The 18,267-nt window shown below is 42.6% G+C and overlaps 1 protein-coding gene across 1 annotated transcript in view; it reads left to right on the forward strand.

Annotated features, from left to right (window-relative positions):
* The window catches only part of ITPRID2 (ITPR interacting domain containing 2), a 31,215-nt gene extending 22,815 nt beyond the window's left edge, over positions 1-8,400 (forward strand). Inside the window, exons 10-12 of the mRNA XM_082001427.1 lie at positions 930-995; positions 1,705-2,118; positions 8,253-8,400. Coding sequence (XP_081857553.1) covers positions 930-995; positions 1,705-2,118; positions 8,253-8,363 — 591 coding nt within the window. The 3' untranslated portion in view covers positions 8,364-8,400. The remainder of the gene's footprint in view (positions 1-929; positions 996-1,704; positions 2,119-8,252) is intronic.
* Positions 8,401-18,267: the final 9,867 nt, after the last annotated feature.

Below are 18,267 nucleotides of genomic sequence, written 5' to 3' on the forward strand. Positions count from 1 at the left end.
TTCTGGGGCTTTAGATCTGAGATTTCAGACCTCTTCTGTCAGTGTTTTCTTCTTTTTCCTCTTCATGACCCCGAAATCTCACAGGTTTGGTAGGTAGTGCTCAGGTCTGAAATCCTTGGGGGATGGGGATGGTCTTTCTAGAGTTTCCCTACACTGGTTTTCTTGCTTGTGAAATGAGGGCAGAGATGAGAAATATACAGTGTTTCTCTCCCAATAAATGGGGTGTGCTTCCCCTCTAGTGCTGCCAATCAACGGAACAAAAAACCAGGAAAATCCAGTTTTCATCTTCAGCTTTTTCCTCCATTGACTTTTGTAGCTCCTTCAGATCAACATGTGGTTCCCAGCCAAACAGTGGGAGAAGCTCTACTCCCACAGACACTCCCCCAGAAGTACAAAAGGGGCGGATAAAGAAGATAGCTTGCATATGTTTGTTGGTGGCGTGGCGATATACTTTCACTTCTTTTTCACTCAGCAGAAAACTGTTCCTCTTTCTTCTGCTGCAACTCTGTCATCAGCCAAACAAAAGAAGCACAGATCAAAAGTATCATATGTTCTTCCTGGGTTTCATTCCTCTTTCTTAGCCAGTCCTCTTCTGTAGAAGCAGTACAGGCCCAGGCCACATCTTTCTCTTCAGTATTTTGTCATGGGAAAAAAATTGAAACCCAAGAACAGGAAAATATGGTATTACTGTGATCCCAAGCCAAACTTGCATTCTTTGAACCATATAAATATCTTTTTATTTGTAAATCCTTTTATAGAAGAGGGCCAGATTTAAAAATGACTGAAATAAACTTTCTCCAACCAGCTTTGATTCCTGTTTCCAAATCTCTGCTTTTACAGAAAGTTGTCTGTGACACAGCATATTTATATATTAGCTTCTGACAGTGCTAAAAAAATCCTCAATGCATTAACTTGACTTAATTTTTCAGGGTATGTATGGAAGCAGAAGTGCTGATAATCTGTCATGCCCTTCTCCATTGAATGTCATTGAACCAGTAAGTAATTGTTGTGTGCTGTATGTTTTCCTAAGGAAAAGAACCAGGAAGGGATTTCTTGTAAAAAGGGTGTAGGGGATTCATTTGACCCATGATCTTGGAACTACTTTACTCACTTGAGTAGTTCCGTTGAGAACAGCTACATTTTCCCTTAGGCAAAGTTAACCATAAATGTAAGTAGCTGTGAAGCCTTGTAATGTTTTTAAGAGGAATATGTATAAATGAGATGTTGTTTGCATTTAGTTAATACAATGACTACATGATGCATTTTCTAGGGAAAATTATGTGTTATTTTTCTGTGCATTTTGTGCTAGGAGTTCTGTGTAAGCTCCTGAACTACTGAAAATAAGTAGTTCAAAGACTGCAGAAAGAAAAGAACAAACTTGAATTGTTTTAGCAAAGAAAAACAAAATCAAGCCTTTACGTGTGTCTCTGTCAATGGCTCTGGCAGGATGCATCCGTATTGCAAAAGTCAGTGGCTTGGGGAACTGCCACAATTCTTATTTATGTTGGCTTTCGAAAAAGCCCATTCCTTTTTATGATCCTCTTTGTTGCAGTCATAAAGGCAAAGCATATATTTATTTTATAGCTGTATTTGTTACATGGAGGGAATGAGTAAGTGATGAATAAATAAAAAGAAAGCATAGTTGTGTCTGTATGTGACTTTTTGATACGCTTATTCAGGACTGTTTCTTTTCTGGATCCTTAGGTCTCCGAACTTATTCGAGAGCAGTCATTTCTGAAGTCTGAACTGGGTTTAGGACTGGGAGATCTTGGACTGGAAACTCTGCCAGCGGAGGGTACAGAGTCCGTATTCTCCCATGGAAACTCTGATTCCTCTTCAGTGTGCTCTGGTCACGCAGGTAGAAAAGCTGCTGTTGGATCCTCTGAACTAACAGGAAAGTCTAAGAGTCAAAGCAAGAAGTTGTACCGAGCCTCCGTTGCCTTAACACCAACTCCCCCCATGAGAGCAGGTGCTGGGCAGCAGAGGGAGAGCTCTGAGGAGCTTGCAGACTCCAAGCCAGAAGTGGAGCACAAACTTGAAAAAGTCCCTCTTATGCCTTCGGTTGATGAAATCCACAAAAGCGTGGAGCAGGAGGAGCTGCAGCAAGTCATACGGGAGGTGAGGAGGGAGGGGCTGAGATCTAGGGTGTTTGAACGGTGTTTACTGAAAACTAAAGACAGGCTACCTGTAACTCTTGGCCACTGGGGTTTTCTCTTCCCTCACAAGCCAAGGCTCCACACTGTTACTGTCCTATTTCTAAAGGCTCAGAGCTTGTCACTAGATGTTCAAGCCACAGCTGTATTCTTGTGCAAAGCAGTAGACTTTTTTTAGTGATAGTGGTTAGCACATAAATTAATAGCTAGTTGCTACTCTAAATCTGTGTGAGAAAGAATTTGCCGTCTCTACTACTTGGTTAAGCAGCAGTATTTCAGATTCCCAAGTGAAAATTTCTCTGTCATTTTTGCTTGCTAAAATGGTTGGAGTTGGAGTTAATTTGATTGATGAAATACTCTTTCTGAAACAACTCTGTACTAAATGTTTTAAAATACTTTCCCAGTCCTCTAACCCAAACCACTAAGGACTGTAGGAGTGTAAGTGAAGCAAGTTGTAGTCAGATGAGAAGTTATTTCAGACTTCAAGACTGATGTTGCACTGATGCTGTTGGACTCATTTTATTGGCAGTCAATGAAAGTGAAGGGTGCTTGGTTATTTTTTTCTGCAGGCCAGGTTAAAAAACAGGACTAAACCCACATGTTTTGTTTGTCAATGGCATGACAGAAAGCCTGATGGCAAGTTGTATAAATGGGAAAAAGGAAGCAAAAGAAACTTCTTGTTCTCAAAAGCAATGCCCGTGAGAAAGCGGAGCGAGCTCTCTGCTGTGAGTACACAGCAGAGGGGCATTGAGAACCTGTGGGTTTTATTCCCTCTCCTTCACTGGAGAGGGACCACTTAGCCTTTAGCTGAGGATCACTGACCCTTAGCCTTTAGCTCATACCTTGAAGCTTTGGTACGACTCTGCCTTAAACCCCTCGAAAGGCCTGGAGAGATGTTATGCTCAGGAATGTACAACAGGCCAGGCTGTGACACTGCCATCCAGGGCTGCTTGCTTTGAGGCTGTCAATAACTGGAATGAGCTTTGCCTTTGCTTTGTGTTTAAAAAAGGTGAGAGGCAAGTTGCTCATCTCACAATAAAACATCAGCTGTGATGCCAGAAAGATCTTTTGCCGTGCCTTCACCCCTCTTCTCTCAGTGCAGGAAGAGGCAGAGTGTACTGGACCATAAGGTAGCCCTTTGCTCATTGTCTGACCACAAGACTGCTGTGTCTATCTCTACAGCAGTAGAGATGTCATGGAGATGTTTTCTTGACTGACTCACTGTGGGCGTTGCTATGCGTAGGCACTTTACACTTGCACAGTGAGATCTGTGAAGCAGCAGAGCATTACTAAGGAGTGTTCCTGGTAGAAGATGATGGCTGGAAGCATATGAAGATGTTTCCTTTCTTTAGCTTTGTGTAACTCTATAAATAACCAGAGCTGAGTGTGCAAAGAATAATGCATAGCCACAAGCATTAACATTGAGTGAACTGCTGGTGTTAAAAGATGATGCAGTTTGGCAGTGAGGTGGAATGGAGACCAGCTTTCAGTAGGTAGCCTCACGATGCTGAATAGTGCTTTTCCCTGTCAGTGGGATGAGTTATGGGAAGTGGCATTATCCTCTGGAAGGAAGGGTACCACAGTCAGCTCACGGTGAGGTACCACCAGACCAACGACCTCATCATTGCTGTGCTCAACCTTAGGAACCGAACACCTTCTGGCCGTCACTGGTCCTTGCAGTGGAGCCTGTGATGCTACAACTTTACACCTCTACTTTGAAAGCAAAAGGGTGAATGAGGCAGGGTGGCAAAAATTCAATTTTCAAATGTCTCCCCCCCTGGCCACCCTCCTGCTGCCATCTTCTCTAAAGTAGCTGGAGTGAAGTCAGGAGGAGTCTTGGGAAAGTCTGTGTTCGGAGATGTCATAAAATATTCCCAGACATGCCAAATTCTCGCTCTGGTCCATTTTTTTTCCTTTCATCCCTTTTAAAAGGGTTCCTTGCCTAATGCTCAGAGAAGACTTGCACATGAGGTATTTATCACACCTTGCACTTTGCTGCCAATTCTGAAGCGAAGGTAGGAAATTACATTTGTATCATGTCCAGCCATTCTGTAAAAACCTGAGGGTTGGAAGAGTGGTGTCATGGTGGGGTGTTGCTAAAGGAGAAATCGAGAGAGGAAAGAGAGAGCTGTAATTCAAATGTAAAAGCAGCAGAGACAATAATGGGAGCTGGAGTCAAAGTACAGAGTTATTTCAGTCAATATTTTCTCTGAGGTTAGCCTGTGTGAAAGCTCCTCTTTAACTTCATTAATTGATAGCAAATAAAGATGTGTACACTTTACACAGAGATTGTTCTTCGGGTTGTGTGGCACTGAGGACACTGTAATGCTGAAAGAATCCGCACTGAACTGAGAGGCTACTATTCAAAGATGAGTAGTCAGCAAATAACTGAGCTTGAGTCACTTTGTAAATGTTTGAGCACACAGAGAGATTGTCCCTCAGTTTAACTTCATTGGCAGCCTATTTTGGATTGGCTCGGATTCTCAGCATGAGAAGTTTTGCAGGTCAGAATGAAGATGCATTGGCTTAAAGCACCTAGTAGTTTTTGCAGAGCCAGAATATGCTATTCAATACTGCTCAGGAAAATCTTTTGGATTTTGTAAGAGCTAAAACAGAGCATAAATTGAAAAGTGTCTTCCTTAAGTAGCTCTGTTGTTAACACAGGAATTCCAGTTTCGTTGTCAAAAGAAAGAAATCTGGTAGAATACATTCTTGATGTATGCGCTCACAAATGTTAAATGCTTGCTTATTCCCCCTATTCTCTGTAGCTGGGTGACCTCATGTTGGGGAAAGAGAAGTCAGGCAGTGTTTCAGAGTATGCCTGGGTGGGTTGTAATGCATGTGAGCTTTGACCTGTAACTGTTTGCTGGCATGAAGAACACCCATGGTGTTAACTTCTATCGTTAATGGACTAACTCCCACGGAAAAGCATTCAACAATGTGAAATGTTAAAAAGCCAAACAGCGGCCCTCTTGTTTTGATGAAAATGCAGCCTGACCTCCATTGTAGTATCACGTGAAGCACTTTTTGCTTGACTCGTGGGTCACGGTGTCACTGGGAGTGCCATTGGGCCCTCTCACTCTGCTCTTCTGCAAGATGTAGTAGTTTAAAAAGCTTGCAGGTTTTGTTTTTCCTAACAGTTCTCCATTGTAAATGGCATTTAATGAAGTTATACTTTGAAGAAATGTATGATTTTCCTGTCAGTGTCTGTTTTAAGAGGCTGTAATGAGTCTTTATGGGACAGAGAGATGGTTTGATAGAGAATATTCTCTTTTCCATTTTCCATTCAAATCCATGTTAGTTCAGCATCGATCAAAAATGTCTGCTGGTTGTTCATACTTCCCTTGTGCAGGCGTTGGCTTCCTCATGGTGCTATCTTGAGCGTAAAAACCTCACCAGCTGCTGCCATGAAGAAGCGGCACAAGAAGAAAAGGAGTAGAAAATAATTCTTTCAGTTCTAGAAAACCTATCTTAGATCAGGAGTATGAGGGCTGTGAAAGCCTCATGCCCATTTTCTATCAGTAGGTGAAGAACACCCATCTTCAGAATTGCTACTGTGGCACATTTCACTGTCAATCAGTTATTTAGCAGCAACATATTATTACAGTAATGATAATTCTTCCATAGGAAGAAAGATCACTGTTTTACTGTAATAAAACTATCTATGAATGTGGTATTGTGCCATTAATACAATATTGATTATTAGTGGTGTATCAATGTAGTATACGTACCATAAATGAGTGGGTTCTCTCCTCTTTCAAATGATCAATTTTTCATTCAGCTGCTAAAAATACCAGTGGAGCATTCATTGACTGTGCTGTCTTTTGTTCAGAGGAAGCCTTGGCAACGGGCTGTGCCCTCTGCAGAGTAAATGGAAGGTGCACCTTGCCCTAAATCGTTTGTAATGAAAAAGGCAAACATCGGCAATTGTTGTGACACAGGCGTGGGACTGAGTCGCCTCGGGAATCGATGCTGTGCTCGCCACGCAGGAATGACCTTGATGAGTCTGGAAAGGAGGGAGGAAGCAGTGGCAATGAAAAAAAGCAGCGAAGGGTGGCCTTGTTGTTGTCCGGGCAGGAAGGTGAGAGGCAGAGGGCTCCAAGGTCAAGACAGAAGTTGGAAGAGCTGAGAATAGAACAGGAGCCGCTTCCCTTCCAGTCTCCACCTCACCACAAGACTGTCTGTCATACTAGACCATTTACTTGCTAATTTGGGAAGCTTTTATCAGCTTTCTGTGGAAAGTGAGGTTTATTTTTGTCTATCCGGCAAGGGAAGGGCACAGAATGACTGTTTTGTAGCATCCTCGCAGACCCACCCCATGTGATGCTGGAGAAGGAACGCAGAGAGAGCAGAGGAGGGTTCTGTTACCACAGTGGCTTGCCGGTCAGCCAGGGTGCTGTTTCCCTGTGCCAGCATTTCTAAATCCCAAAGCCCTTACTGCATTGACAGCCATCCTAACTCTTTGTAGGTCTGTGTGTGCATCAGCACAGACACCCTCAGGACTTGGGGCCATCCATAAGCCAGGTCCTGTTACACACTGGCTTTTCTTTAGTCGGTTAATCAGCAAACAACCCAACTGGAAACCTGTTTCCCAATAACATTATAGTCTCTGAATTTCTGCTTGATGCAAAGTAGTAACGAAAGGAGGAACTTTGCCACTAATGGTTTAGGGATTGAATTGCTTGCCAGTAAGAACAAGGGATAAATAACCTGTTGCTAATGCTGCTGCCACCCTTCTGACGTTGTTGCTTAATCCTTTTGACGCACCGGGAAAAGGGGAGACTCACAAGAATAATTGCAAGATGATAATCGAGATGATGAGAGGGCTACGCAAACATGGCAGGGCTGTTGGGAAGGCTGGGTTTGAGTAAATATTTTCCCCGTGATGTTGGTGGGGCATCAGAACATGAAGGGATTTGTTACTGGCAAAATCGGGATTAGAAATTCGGGCTTTTTTCTGGCATTGAGTCTCACGTATTATCGCTACTCAGGCACTTGAAAGCTACTTTGAAATTACACTATGAACAGTATTTTCTTTAGTCTAAGATCAGTTATTCGTGCCAGGAAATTATTTTCCCTTTTCATAAGGAAAAGAATACTGTGTAGCTTAACTAGGCTGATGAGTGCTTCTGTGAGTGACCCCAGCGGCTGGGCTTGGGCTCTTGCTCCCCTGCACTCTCACCATCGTCGTCCTCTGCTGTCCTTGGAACCACGTCTGACTAGGTAGTCCTTCCCCACGTGAAGACCGTCCAAAAAATGAGTTGGTGCCAAAGATTTCTCAGACTTGCGAGCAGCCCGTATAATTTTGATTTGTCACGCCCTGCTGCTTTCCGGCATAATATGCCTTTGTAGATCTGGGCTTTGCCTCCTCTTCTCCTTTTCCTTTACTGTAGCTGTCAGTGCTCTGTTCTTTCTTTGTTCTAGCCTCAGCCACGTTCAGGTGCCTGCTAGCAGTAACTCCTGGGTTTGTTTTACGTAAAACTTAATGGGTAAATGCCTTGTCACAATCCTGTGAAAAATAATCTTTGTTGGCACAGATCATATCCCAGGGGCCAAGTGATGATGTGAGCAACTGTTGAAGTTTTCTTGTAATTAGGATTTGTCTCCTTTTGATTTATATGAAAACAGCAGTTCATGTTCATAGACTTGGGCCTTTTCTACTGCATAATCCATTTGTAAGGCAGATCAGTCCTGCCTTCCTTTTCAAAAGATAACAACCAATTTCAAAAAGTGGTGCATTTGGGGCATTTGTATATCCTGAAAAGCCATTGTCAGAACTTTAGCATAGTTGGAATGTATTTTTCCTTAACATAAAACCAGTAATCCTAAGTGTAAAACACAGATACACTTACCATCTGGAAAAATAAAACTACTTGGGTTTGCATTTATACAGTTTGCGAGAACTTTAAAATTACTTACGGTTATTTTCCAAGAGAAACCCTCCTATATTTTTCCATTTGCATTTTTTTTTTTAAATTGACTTTTTGGTATTGTACATTTTCATATGTCAGTAATGTCCAACATATCTGCAGTATCATTTAGTTTTATCCGTTGGTTTTATAATTTACTGACCTTAAAACTTTGGTTAATCCCTTTCAGATCAAGGAATCTATCGTTGGTGAAATAAGACGAGAAATAGTAAGTGGATTGTTAGCAGCTGTATCACCCCAAAGCAGATCTGCAACTGCAAAACAAGATACACAGCCATGAAACAGGTACTACAGGTAACCTTTGGCTAACTGCCACAACCAGACTTATTTTTTTGGTATATGAAATATCCCTGTTAACGTAATCCTTGCTTTGTTTGCGTTTTCCTCTTGAAATATAAGTGTTCAAAGTGGAAGTTCAGTGAATACAGAGGATACCGATAATCCTGGATAGCTTTGGAAAATCAGCTGGTTTGTAGTTTGGCCCATTCTGTTGTCAGCTTTCATGCAGCGGTCCTTGGTTTTTGGTTTTGGTGTGCTCTGTGCTGGCTTTGCGTGTGAATGCATCATGTGAGAGGATTTCTGTAACTTGCCTGCCTTAGATATGAATATTTTCAAAAGACATACTTAAGCATAACAAGCAGACTTCCAAAAATCTAATTTAGATAATCGTCTTGCTTTTTGTTTTCTGTAAGGCTGGATGTAGTCCGAAATGCTGTGGGATTCTGCTTTGGGCGGCGTACGCTGGTGAAAGTGTCGAGTTGGTTTTGCTTCAGGAGATGTTAAAGCTGCTGAGATAGGCTACTGTATTTGACGCTTGGTTCCATGATGTGTACCTTTCCTTGAGTTCATCTGTAAAGACTTAGACACTTTAACTAGTTCATTATTTTCCTTAAAGCATCAACAAAACTGTGGCTCTCTAAAAGGTTTTGTATTTGTTTGTACGTCCCTGTTGTAAATTTTTTATGTAGCTAATTTCTTTGTTTAATGCATCATGAAACTTGAAGATTTCCAGACGTAACCAATTTATAAATAACACACACGCATTCAGCCTAGGGTTGTTGTTTTTTTAAAAAAAAAAAAGAAACACACAACAAAAAATCCCCCAAAACACTGACCTCTATGAGGTATTTATTGTGCAATAACTGATCCACTTTAAGAGCTTGAAACAACCAATAATGGTTTCCACTGCTGTTACTTAGTGCCACTTCAAAAGAAGGAAAAAATCCTGATGTAAAAATTGCTGTTAATTCTTGGGGCGGTTACTATTAGCAGAGTGGTAGAATGACATGAGGTTACTTAAAACTACTTAAAGTTCTGACACTGAAAGCCTTATCTTTGTATAGAAGACAACTTTTAACTAATTTTATTTGCTTCCTTACTGTTTGCCCATCCCTCTACAGAAAAATGCCTTATTTTAAGCACTGTTTTTTATCTTTGTGTTGACTGCTCTCAGTCATACTAAGAGATGTTCTCTCCTGCTTCATATTAACCAAAATGCAATAAAAGTACTGATCTTCTGAAAGCAATTAGGATGTGCAACTTGGAATGGATAAACGACCTTGCTTGTGTTACAGGGAAAATGGAAAAAAAATCCCTTGTCCTTTCCCAGCCCTAACTGAGTGTATTTTCAGTTAGCCTGGTGAACATGCATTTGTTCCAGTGGAGCAAACTGGAAGTCATTGGAGGTTTTATGTGGTCAAAGAGACATTTAGTGGATATGTAATATCCCACTTGGCTGTGTTTGGAATCTCTTTACTCCTTTGCCATTTCCATCTACTAAAGCTCTTTACACTGTGTCAAGGTCTTTAATCAAAAATAGTTTCAAATATAACAATATTATATGAAAAAGTTTGTAAGATTTTAAATTGTGTTAGGAAGACACACAAGGGCTGATTTCTTATAAAAGAAGTGTATATTAAACCAATAAAATATTTATTTTGCCTATAATCTGTGTCAGTGTTTTTCATTGTGCATGATTTACTTTTAAGCAAAATAAGTAACATAGATTTGATCAAATAGTACACAGAATGGAGAACAGCAGGAAAGCCCAGGACTTGGGTTTCCAAAAGCTAGATATAAATTTGAGACAAATACTGGCACTTAAAACCAAACTCTTATAAAGTTGTTGGCTCCTGTTGCAAATCCAAAAACTTGGTGGGTCTTGACCTCTCCTCAGTGTTTGTCCCTGTGAATAGAGCCAGAGCTTTCTTGAAAACCTCATCCTACATGTTTAAAAGTTGAAATATAAACTCCGACAGCACTTAATGCATGGCAATCCATATGAGGTGGTAAGCTGCAGCAGGTTTCTGCCTTCCTTTGCAACTTGCACGAGTACACAGTTCCATTCCAGAATGCCACCGGAGACTAACCAGCCAGACCCAAGTGCCTGCAACCTTCCTTGACAAATGCTCAAACCCAAAACCTACTCAAACAATTGCAGCAGCAGATGCTCCCCTTGTCCCCCAGCCAGATCAATTAGCACGCTATCCGTTAATGTAGGTCCTGTGCCCGTGTACCGCTCAAAGTGGCGTTCCAGGAAAGGTGGTGGCCGGCTCTCGCGGAGCAGTGGAGGAAAGCAGTTCAGGAGCCGGTGGCTGTCTAGCAGTGGCCGCCAGCAGGACCCTCCGGGGGGGCGGCAGCCTGGCTCCTCGCCGCTTTGGTGAGAAAAGTCACTTGTAGGTAACAACCCGGAGTGTATGGGGCACTTCAGCTCACAGCTTGTAAGAACCTTTGATCTCAGCAACACGGAGTCTAATGTTTAATATACCCTGAGAAATGAAAAATAGTGCAAATTTTTCATCCAGCTGATGGAAGGCAGATTTGTGAAGTTCTGGCATAATTTAAAATAAAGACATTTCAAAAATTACATTTCTAAAAACTGTACTGAAACTAATGAATATACAAGCACCTATTTTTCCATAATCCTGATAATGGATTTTTGCCATTCTTAAAGCCACTTCCAGCTAATATTTTCTGAGTGACATTTATGTAGGTACAGGAATGTCTATAAACTCCTGTTTTAAAAAAAAATAACTGTAGTGCACTGCTGTCATATAAGTTAAGCTGAACTGGTATCAACCTCTATTGACAATTCTGCTTGTGCCTTAGGAACAGCCATCATTTTTATTGGACACATGCCTAACCTGGGTGGCTTGTTCTTTAGTAATGTCAATTCAGCTGTAATGATTTTCTGAGCGTGGACGGTTCTTCTTTTCAACTGCTGCTTTCCTTACAAATTAGTGTTACCTTTTTTTCTGCTAGTCTGTGAATTTGATATGAATTCTATGCAGATAAAAACAGCTTTACTAGTGGCTGGTAAATATTGCTCTATCAAATTTGATGTGAATAAAGCCGGTAGTAATGCCAGAGGTATTTTGGATGCTTTTCTAAACTTCACTGTGATAGTGGTCTTTGTGGCTGCCAGCTGGCTGCAGGAATATAAAGCCAAGGGCTGTATTTTGGAAACCCAAACTGCTAGCTGTTTTCTCTGGGTACAGGACTGCTACATCCCTGTTGGTAGCAAGATAGACTTGTCTGTAGCCTGCTGCGGAGCAACACATGCCTATGGCGCAGCTCAAATCAGGTAGAGGTCTGGGAGCCTGGTACTTAGAGATTTTTTTTTTTTTTTTTTTTTTTTGAGGTGAGTAAAAGCATGTTGCTAGCACCTCTTGTTGCAGGGAAAAGCTACAAAAATGACCTCTGCTGAAAGGTGGAGACATCCCATTGCAGCTGGAGGCAGTAGCTGGAAAGGCGGGAGCAGCCCCCCGCACCGCGCGGGCTAGTGCTGCTGCTGCCCGCCCGCAGCACCGCCTGCCTGAGACCCGAGAAGGAAAGGACCGAGGACGGCCACGGCCCCAGCTACGTGGCCGGGGGTGAGTGAGTACGCAGGAGGAGAGGTACCTGCTGCTGGTAGCTTCTGCAACGCTGTTTGGAGTGAGGTCTCGGGAAGAACTGGTAGGATCTTGAAACTCTTTCAGGCACTTTTGCTGACCGTGACCTTCACAGAAGATACAGGGCAGCCTTCGCTCTGCCTTCTCGAAAATTGTGTGGTGTGCAAGCCCTTGGCAGCCTGCTTTTAGAAGGCAAGCGATGCCCAAGATGCGATGCCCAAGATGCTCCAAGCCGTGCATTTCCTAGGGAACGGTTTGCTCAGATTGCTGTCTTTTTTAAGGTGAGAATTTAAAGCCTTGGTGATACAGTCCGACCACTGATGCTCACCAGTGTTACTCTACTGGGTCTTGACGGGCAGCGTGCGTACTGCCTTTGGATTTTGTGTACTGCTGGGCAAACGGCTTACGCTTGAAATATAGCATAGGCCGGAATATACCTGCGGTTATACCGCAGATGAATCTGTTTCAGTAAAACTGGACACAGGAAGGTACGGGTTAGGGAGAGGGAAGGCAAGCCCGATTTGGAAACTGGAGTAACTCGAGCCGTGATTAGCAGTGTAAAACAAAATCATGCCTAAACTACTGGAAAATTTCTCTTTTAGAGTTGTGGTTTTTTGTTTTTTTTTTTTCAAACAGGGAACAAACCCAAACCCTTGAAACTTGGGTGATGTCATAAAATAGAATAACTGCTGGTTAGATGGCTTCAGTCCAATGCAACGCTTTCTCCTGAATTAACATGGTAGTGTCAGAGAAATACATGATTTGATTTTCAGGAAAAACAAGACACTCATACTATTAACTTGGCATAATGCAAATTTACTTTGATATTTCATATGTGATTTTAGATGTGATGGTAATCCTTCATATTCATGCCATAAAATAAAAATGCACGGTGGTGTTATAATAAAAGTTGTAACAATAAAAACAGACAATTTTTTTTAAAGAGAAAAAATCACTTGATAATTCCAAATAGCTTGTATATCAGGTAATTGTGCATAGATGCTTGCTGAATGATGGTGAATATTATGTACAGAAACATCTTTCTCTTTTTTTTGACAGGGTAAAAGGGGAAAGCCTGGACAACGGTTGAGCAATGAAACGCTAGCAATGAGAAGGCAGCACAATGAAAAGCAAGAATTGCCTCAGTGAGTGAGTAGCTGTTCTGCTTACTGTGAAATCTTGGGTAGAGATACCTGCTTTCACAGGTATTTCTAAATTTGTGAGTCTTTGTATAATAATGTAGGGTTCATAATTTTTTTATTTTTTAAAGTAGTCCTGTTTTCCATCGGTTATCTGCTGCAACATACTGAGGAGTTTTAGAGTTTTTTTTATTTTAAGAAAACACCTACAAAAATATTTGTTTAGTTTTGTGTGTTGAGCTTTAGTTTTTGTTTTAAAAGTATCATAAAGACAGGGGAAGCGCTTTTGAAGGGCAATATCCTGTACTAAAGATTGAACAATGCAGGTTTTAAATATACACTTAATAAATTAGGTATTGTTATTGGCGGGGGGGGTGTGCAGGAAAATTTACATCTAGGCATATTTTCACACTGTCATAAGCGATAGCTTAGTAAAGGCATTGATTATTCTTAAGAACAGTGTAGCAGCAGAGTCTCATGAAAGGCTTGGAGTCAGGAACATAAGAGCAGCCACAGCAGATGAAACCACAGGTCCAGCCCCCTCAGCATCTTCACCCCCGCAGTGGCCAACAGCAACTGCCACCCTTTGGGAAGGGCATAGCCCGAGGGGAGCATGGGGAGCATCTCTGCCCTCCTGCTCTCAGCTCTGGGATTTCCTGGCCAGTGGTGGTATCCTTGATGGGTTTCTTTTCCATGAACGTTTCTAATTGCTTTTCTAGCTCGTATAAAGTTTTGGTGTCCACAGCACCCGGTGGTAATGAGTTCCGCAACTTAAGCAGAGCCCGCGTGGAGAAGGTTTTTTGTTGGAACCAATCCCTGAGTAATTTTGTGTGCCGCCTTGTAGCTCTGCTGCTGCCTTCAGGCCCCATGGGGCTGCAGAAGAGAGCAAGGCCTGACTTGGGGTAGCCCTCGGCTCCTGGCTTGTCCCTACTCATGGAGCAGCCCTGTTCCTGCTGCTCCTGATGCTTGTATAAGAAATAGCAAATAATTCTTCCCTGGGTACCGCCCTCCAGGTGTGCCTATCCTCTGAGATGGAGGGGAAGCAAAAAAGAAGGAACATCTAAAAAGTCTTAAACTCAAAAATCAGAATTTTAAAAAACATGTTCTGAATTTGGCATACTGCGCTTTTATAGCCCAGTTGATGACTTTCCATTTTTAGCCTGGTAGCATCTGTTTGTACACTGAATTTTCTAGCTCAGACACTGAAACTGTAGAAGTTCATTCCTTGTTCAGCTTCTCTGTGTTCTATATTTTGACTTTTGTTTTTAAAAAAATTTACATTAGGAACTCAATTTTATATTTCAATTGTTTAAATCAATGGTTTAGTCAGTCAATTTTTGCATTGAAGATTTTATATGGAAATAATATAATTTCATTCTAAAGTCTATGTAAACTGCCAACAGTAGTTCTGTTTGCTGAAAAATATGTTAGATTTACCCTCTTCTTGGTAAGGAAGCAAATTCTAGCATGACTTCCTGCTGAAATACATCCCTAAAACCAGTACCAGAGTTTTGGTTTCTGCACCGTTGAATTGTGGTCCATGTTAGACAAGGATCTTTTGGCTGTCTAATCAGGGCATGTCCCATTAATCCAGTTCATGTCCTATGTTTTGGGTGTGTGTATTCTATGGACGGTAGTGGATAATACCTGCCAGTAAATGTCTGTACATTACCTGATAGTCTGGAGAGCTGCGAGTCCCAGAGGAAGACTTGAAGGGATAGAATTGGTTCTTATGTCCTCAGATAAAGGTAACTTTAAACTAATTATGATTAAAATTATACTGGTAAGAAATTATCATCTCCACTGAAGAGATTGCATGAATAGAAATAGCTGTATTTTGTACTTATCTAGGCTTTATAAATCGATGTACGCAGTTAGTACATGAGCATGTCCAAGCCTGGTGTTCGATGGGCAAGTACAGGCAATGGCAGCTTGGGTTAGGCCGTTACTAGGCCAACAGCTCTTGCTGAATGTCCCGCTGACTCTGTCACTGCTCAAAAAGACTTTCTGTTCTTCTTCTTGACCTGCCCGTGGCAGCACTTACCACTCACAAGACAGGCATGATCTGCTCTACGTTCTCCCACCCTTGCAGATTTTAAATTCTTTGCATTTTCTGCGTACAAATAGCAGACTCTGTTTCCAGTGGTTGCGTGGGAGCCACCCTGATCGCAACGCCTGTATTTAGCTATTTTGAAAGGAAACTTTCAGGGTCATTTTGAATATGTCGTTCTTTATTCTTGCAAGGCTTGATTTTAGCACCTATGAGCAATGCCCAGTGCAGAACCCCAAGAGGAAAACCTGTCCGTGAACAGGTATGGTGTGCACAACAAAGACCATGTCCAGCATTCATGCCTTCTGCCTCCCTTCTGCCCACGACCAACACCAAGAGCTGCAAAACTGATGCCTCTGTATGGACAAAGGAAGTGAATAAACCCTTTGTCAGTTTGTTAGAAAAGGGCAGAGGGAAAGGGCACGCTAAAGCCCCCTTTGGCTGTAGGAGAAAAGCGGGTGAGCGGCAGCCGGGTAGCCGTGTGCTCTGCAGCGTTTCTTCCCCTGATGATGTTGGGGCTGCCCAGCAATGTGCTGAGGAGGTGCTGGCATGAGGAGAAGTTTCAGCTGGAGAGCCCGAGGAAATCGCGGATCAACACATCTTTGCGAAGGTTCTCGCGTATCGGTGGCTACAGCAGGGATTAAAGTTATGTCCTAAGAGACAGCCTCTGCCACGCCGAGCCTTTGCTCTGTGAAGGCGGCCTGGTGGATCGGAGAACTGTAACTGAATGCTTCTTTGCATCTGCAGTGATGGAATTAGGAGCCAAAGCCTTAGGTAGGTTGGCCTCACAACAGCTCCAGGTCTTCCTCTCCCGGCCAGGGTGATGCTGCAGTAGTCCCTGACCGCAGCAGAGGGGCTGAGGCAGATCAGGAGAGCGCAGGACAGACCCTCAAATTCCCTTCCCAGCAGCTTCTGTCTTTGGCTGGGAAAAAGCCCCAAAACCTCCCCTAACACAACAGGAAAAATACCTCGAGTGGGAGCTGTGCTTGAGCACTCTGATGGCTCGTCACTGTGGTAGGATAAATTAAAAGGCAGTGCCTCATACCAAAGCCTGGTGAATGACATAGGAAGGAAAGATCTTAGACAGTTGTTATTTTTTCTTCCATGATAGTTTTAGCTGAATCATGAAGGAATTTGAAACATTGTGGGGAGTGCACTAAAAACAGAAGATGAGCTAAAAGGATTTGGCAGTACTTAAATGCGTTTCAGCTCTTCCCCAGACTATGATGCAGTCTATAGAAAATGCAAGCACACTTTGCCTGGAGACATCTAGGGCTGCAAATTAGGTGTAAGAGGGAGCTGATGTAGTAATCCTGAAATGCTATATCTGTGTGCTCGCTGAAATATGCCTCTCATACTATTTTAAAAATACTTTTATTGTTATAATGCATGGGCTGCCAGCTCCAAATAAGCACAGAGCGCAGAGCTGCAGAGGCAAGTGTCTCCACATGGCATCGTCGCTGGGCCTCTCTCCAGGGTGTAGCATCCCTGTTAAGGATCTGTCCTTGTGTCTTGTCCTCTCCCCGTTGTCTGTCTCCCTTCTGAGCCCGCCAAGAAGTGCTTTTGTCGGTTTGTTTCTTCCTATGACTGTTGAACTTTTTTCTCAGATACTATTACTAGCAATAACTTTGAGGCACGATTCCTTTAGATGGCAATGCCCAGCAATCTAGAGCTGAAACACGCCTCTATAACCCTTTGAGCATTTAATGTTTTAATATTTTTTCATTACCTGAACGTGTTTTTTCAACTGACTTTATCATTAATGTAAGAAATTTTAAACCTTTGTAATGAGAATTATAGCTTCTGTAATATGGTACCATACCCTGTAATCGTAGCATAATTTAATACATGAAGTTTCACAGACAGCTATGATAGATATTTTATGGCAAACAGTTTTTTCCTAGAGAAACCTGATATTTAAAAGGTACTATTTTTAAATATATATAATAGCAAAGCAACTGGAAAACATTTTTCTCATGTTATCTGAGACCAAGAAAACAAAAATTATTTTCTTTCAAGTACGAAGATTTAGCAGAGAAAAGCCACATTCCTATGTATATCCTCTATGTCTGAAGCTGTCACTGAAGTTAATGGCATGTCTGTTCATGAGGGACTTGTGAAGGTGGTTCGTTAGACTGTCCTGACACCCCTCTCTAACTGTCCTTAGTGAAAGCAGCGTGTGCCTCTGACTCGGTGTCGTAGACTCCCAGTTGTACCAGCAGAACTGCTGCAGTTGCGCGCTGGCTCTAATTGTCTGCGGAAGTCTATAAAAGCAAATTGTGGTTCCTCTTCGTACGAAGAGTGGAAGCTTAAAACTGATCGTATAACGTCGCTATTCTGTGCGTCTCTCTCATGTGCTGTGGTAAATGAAACCGAGCATTTCAGCTTAGCACTGAAAATATGCAGGGCTCGGGCTGAGAGGGCCCAGGATAACCTGATCTTGGGCCCTGTTTCCAGCAGCAGGTGGGACCAGGTATCTCCAGAAGTCCCCTCCAGGTGGGACTCTTCTACTTGGTTCTACAATTCTAACTTAATGCCACCTGAACTACCACAGTAAATCTAACGGGGAAAATCCCCGTCTACTAGCTGGCAGCTGGAAACCACTGTGGTGCCCAGTGGCTTTGATTTGGATGAGGAATCGAAATCTGCCAACCCAGCCTAAGGCGCAAACCCACTTAGCACACCCAGTAAGCTTCATGAAAGCGTAGGCATCTGTGTGGCATCGTCATCAAAAATCTGCCTGGAAGAGGCTTAGAGAAGGATTTGAAAAAGCAAAGGCAGTTGTCTGATATGTGAGCCGAGGAGAGCGGCTCTGGCACGCCGCAACTGAGGCGGAATTACTGCATCCACCCGCTCTGCTACCTCCACCCCCAAAATCTGAAAACTTCCTGATTTGTGTTCATCAATAATTAAGAGCCCATCAGCAATGCTCAGAGGGAGCTTGCATTGCACTTCTGAGCAGCCAGCTAGTAATGTACGGCAGAGAGATCCTCTTTTCCAAGTCCCAGGGCGCCAGGCCGCGCAGTGCTCGTATTGCATTTTCAATTAGCCCCTGAGTGAATGCTTGGCACGCGCAGCAGTGAACTGGTACACAATTAGCTTATT

Source organism: Phaethon aethereus (assembly GCF_964289735.1).
Source record: "Phaethon aethereus genome assembly, chromosome: 6".
Classification (NCBI taxonomy): Eukaryota; Metazoa; Chordata; class Aves; order Phaethontiformes; family Phaethontidae; genus Phaethon; species Phaethon aethereus.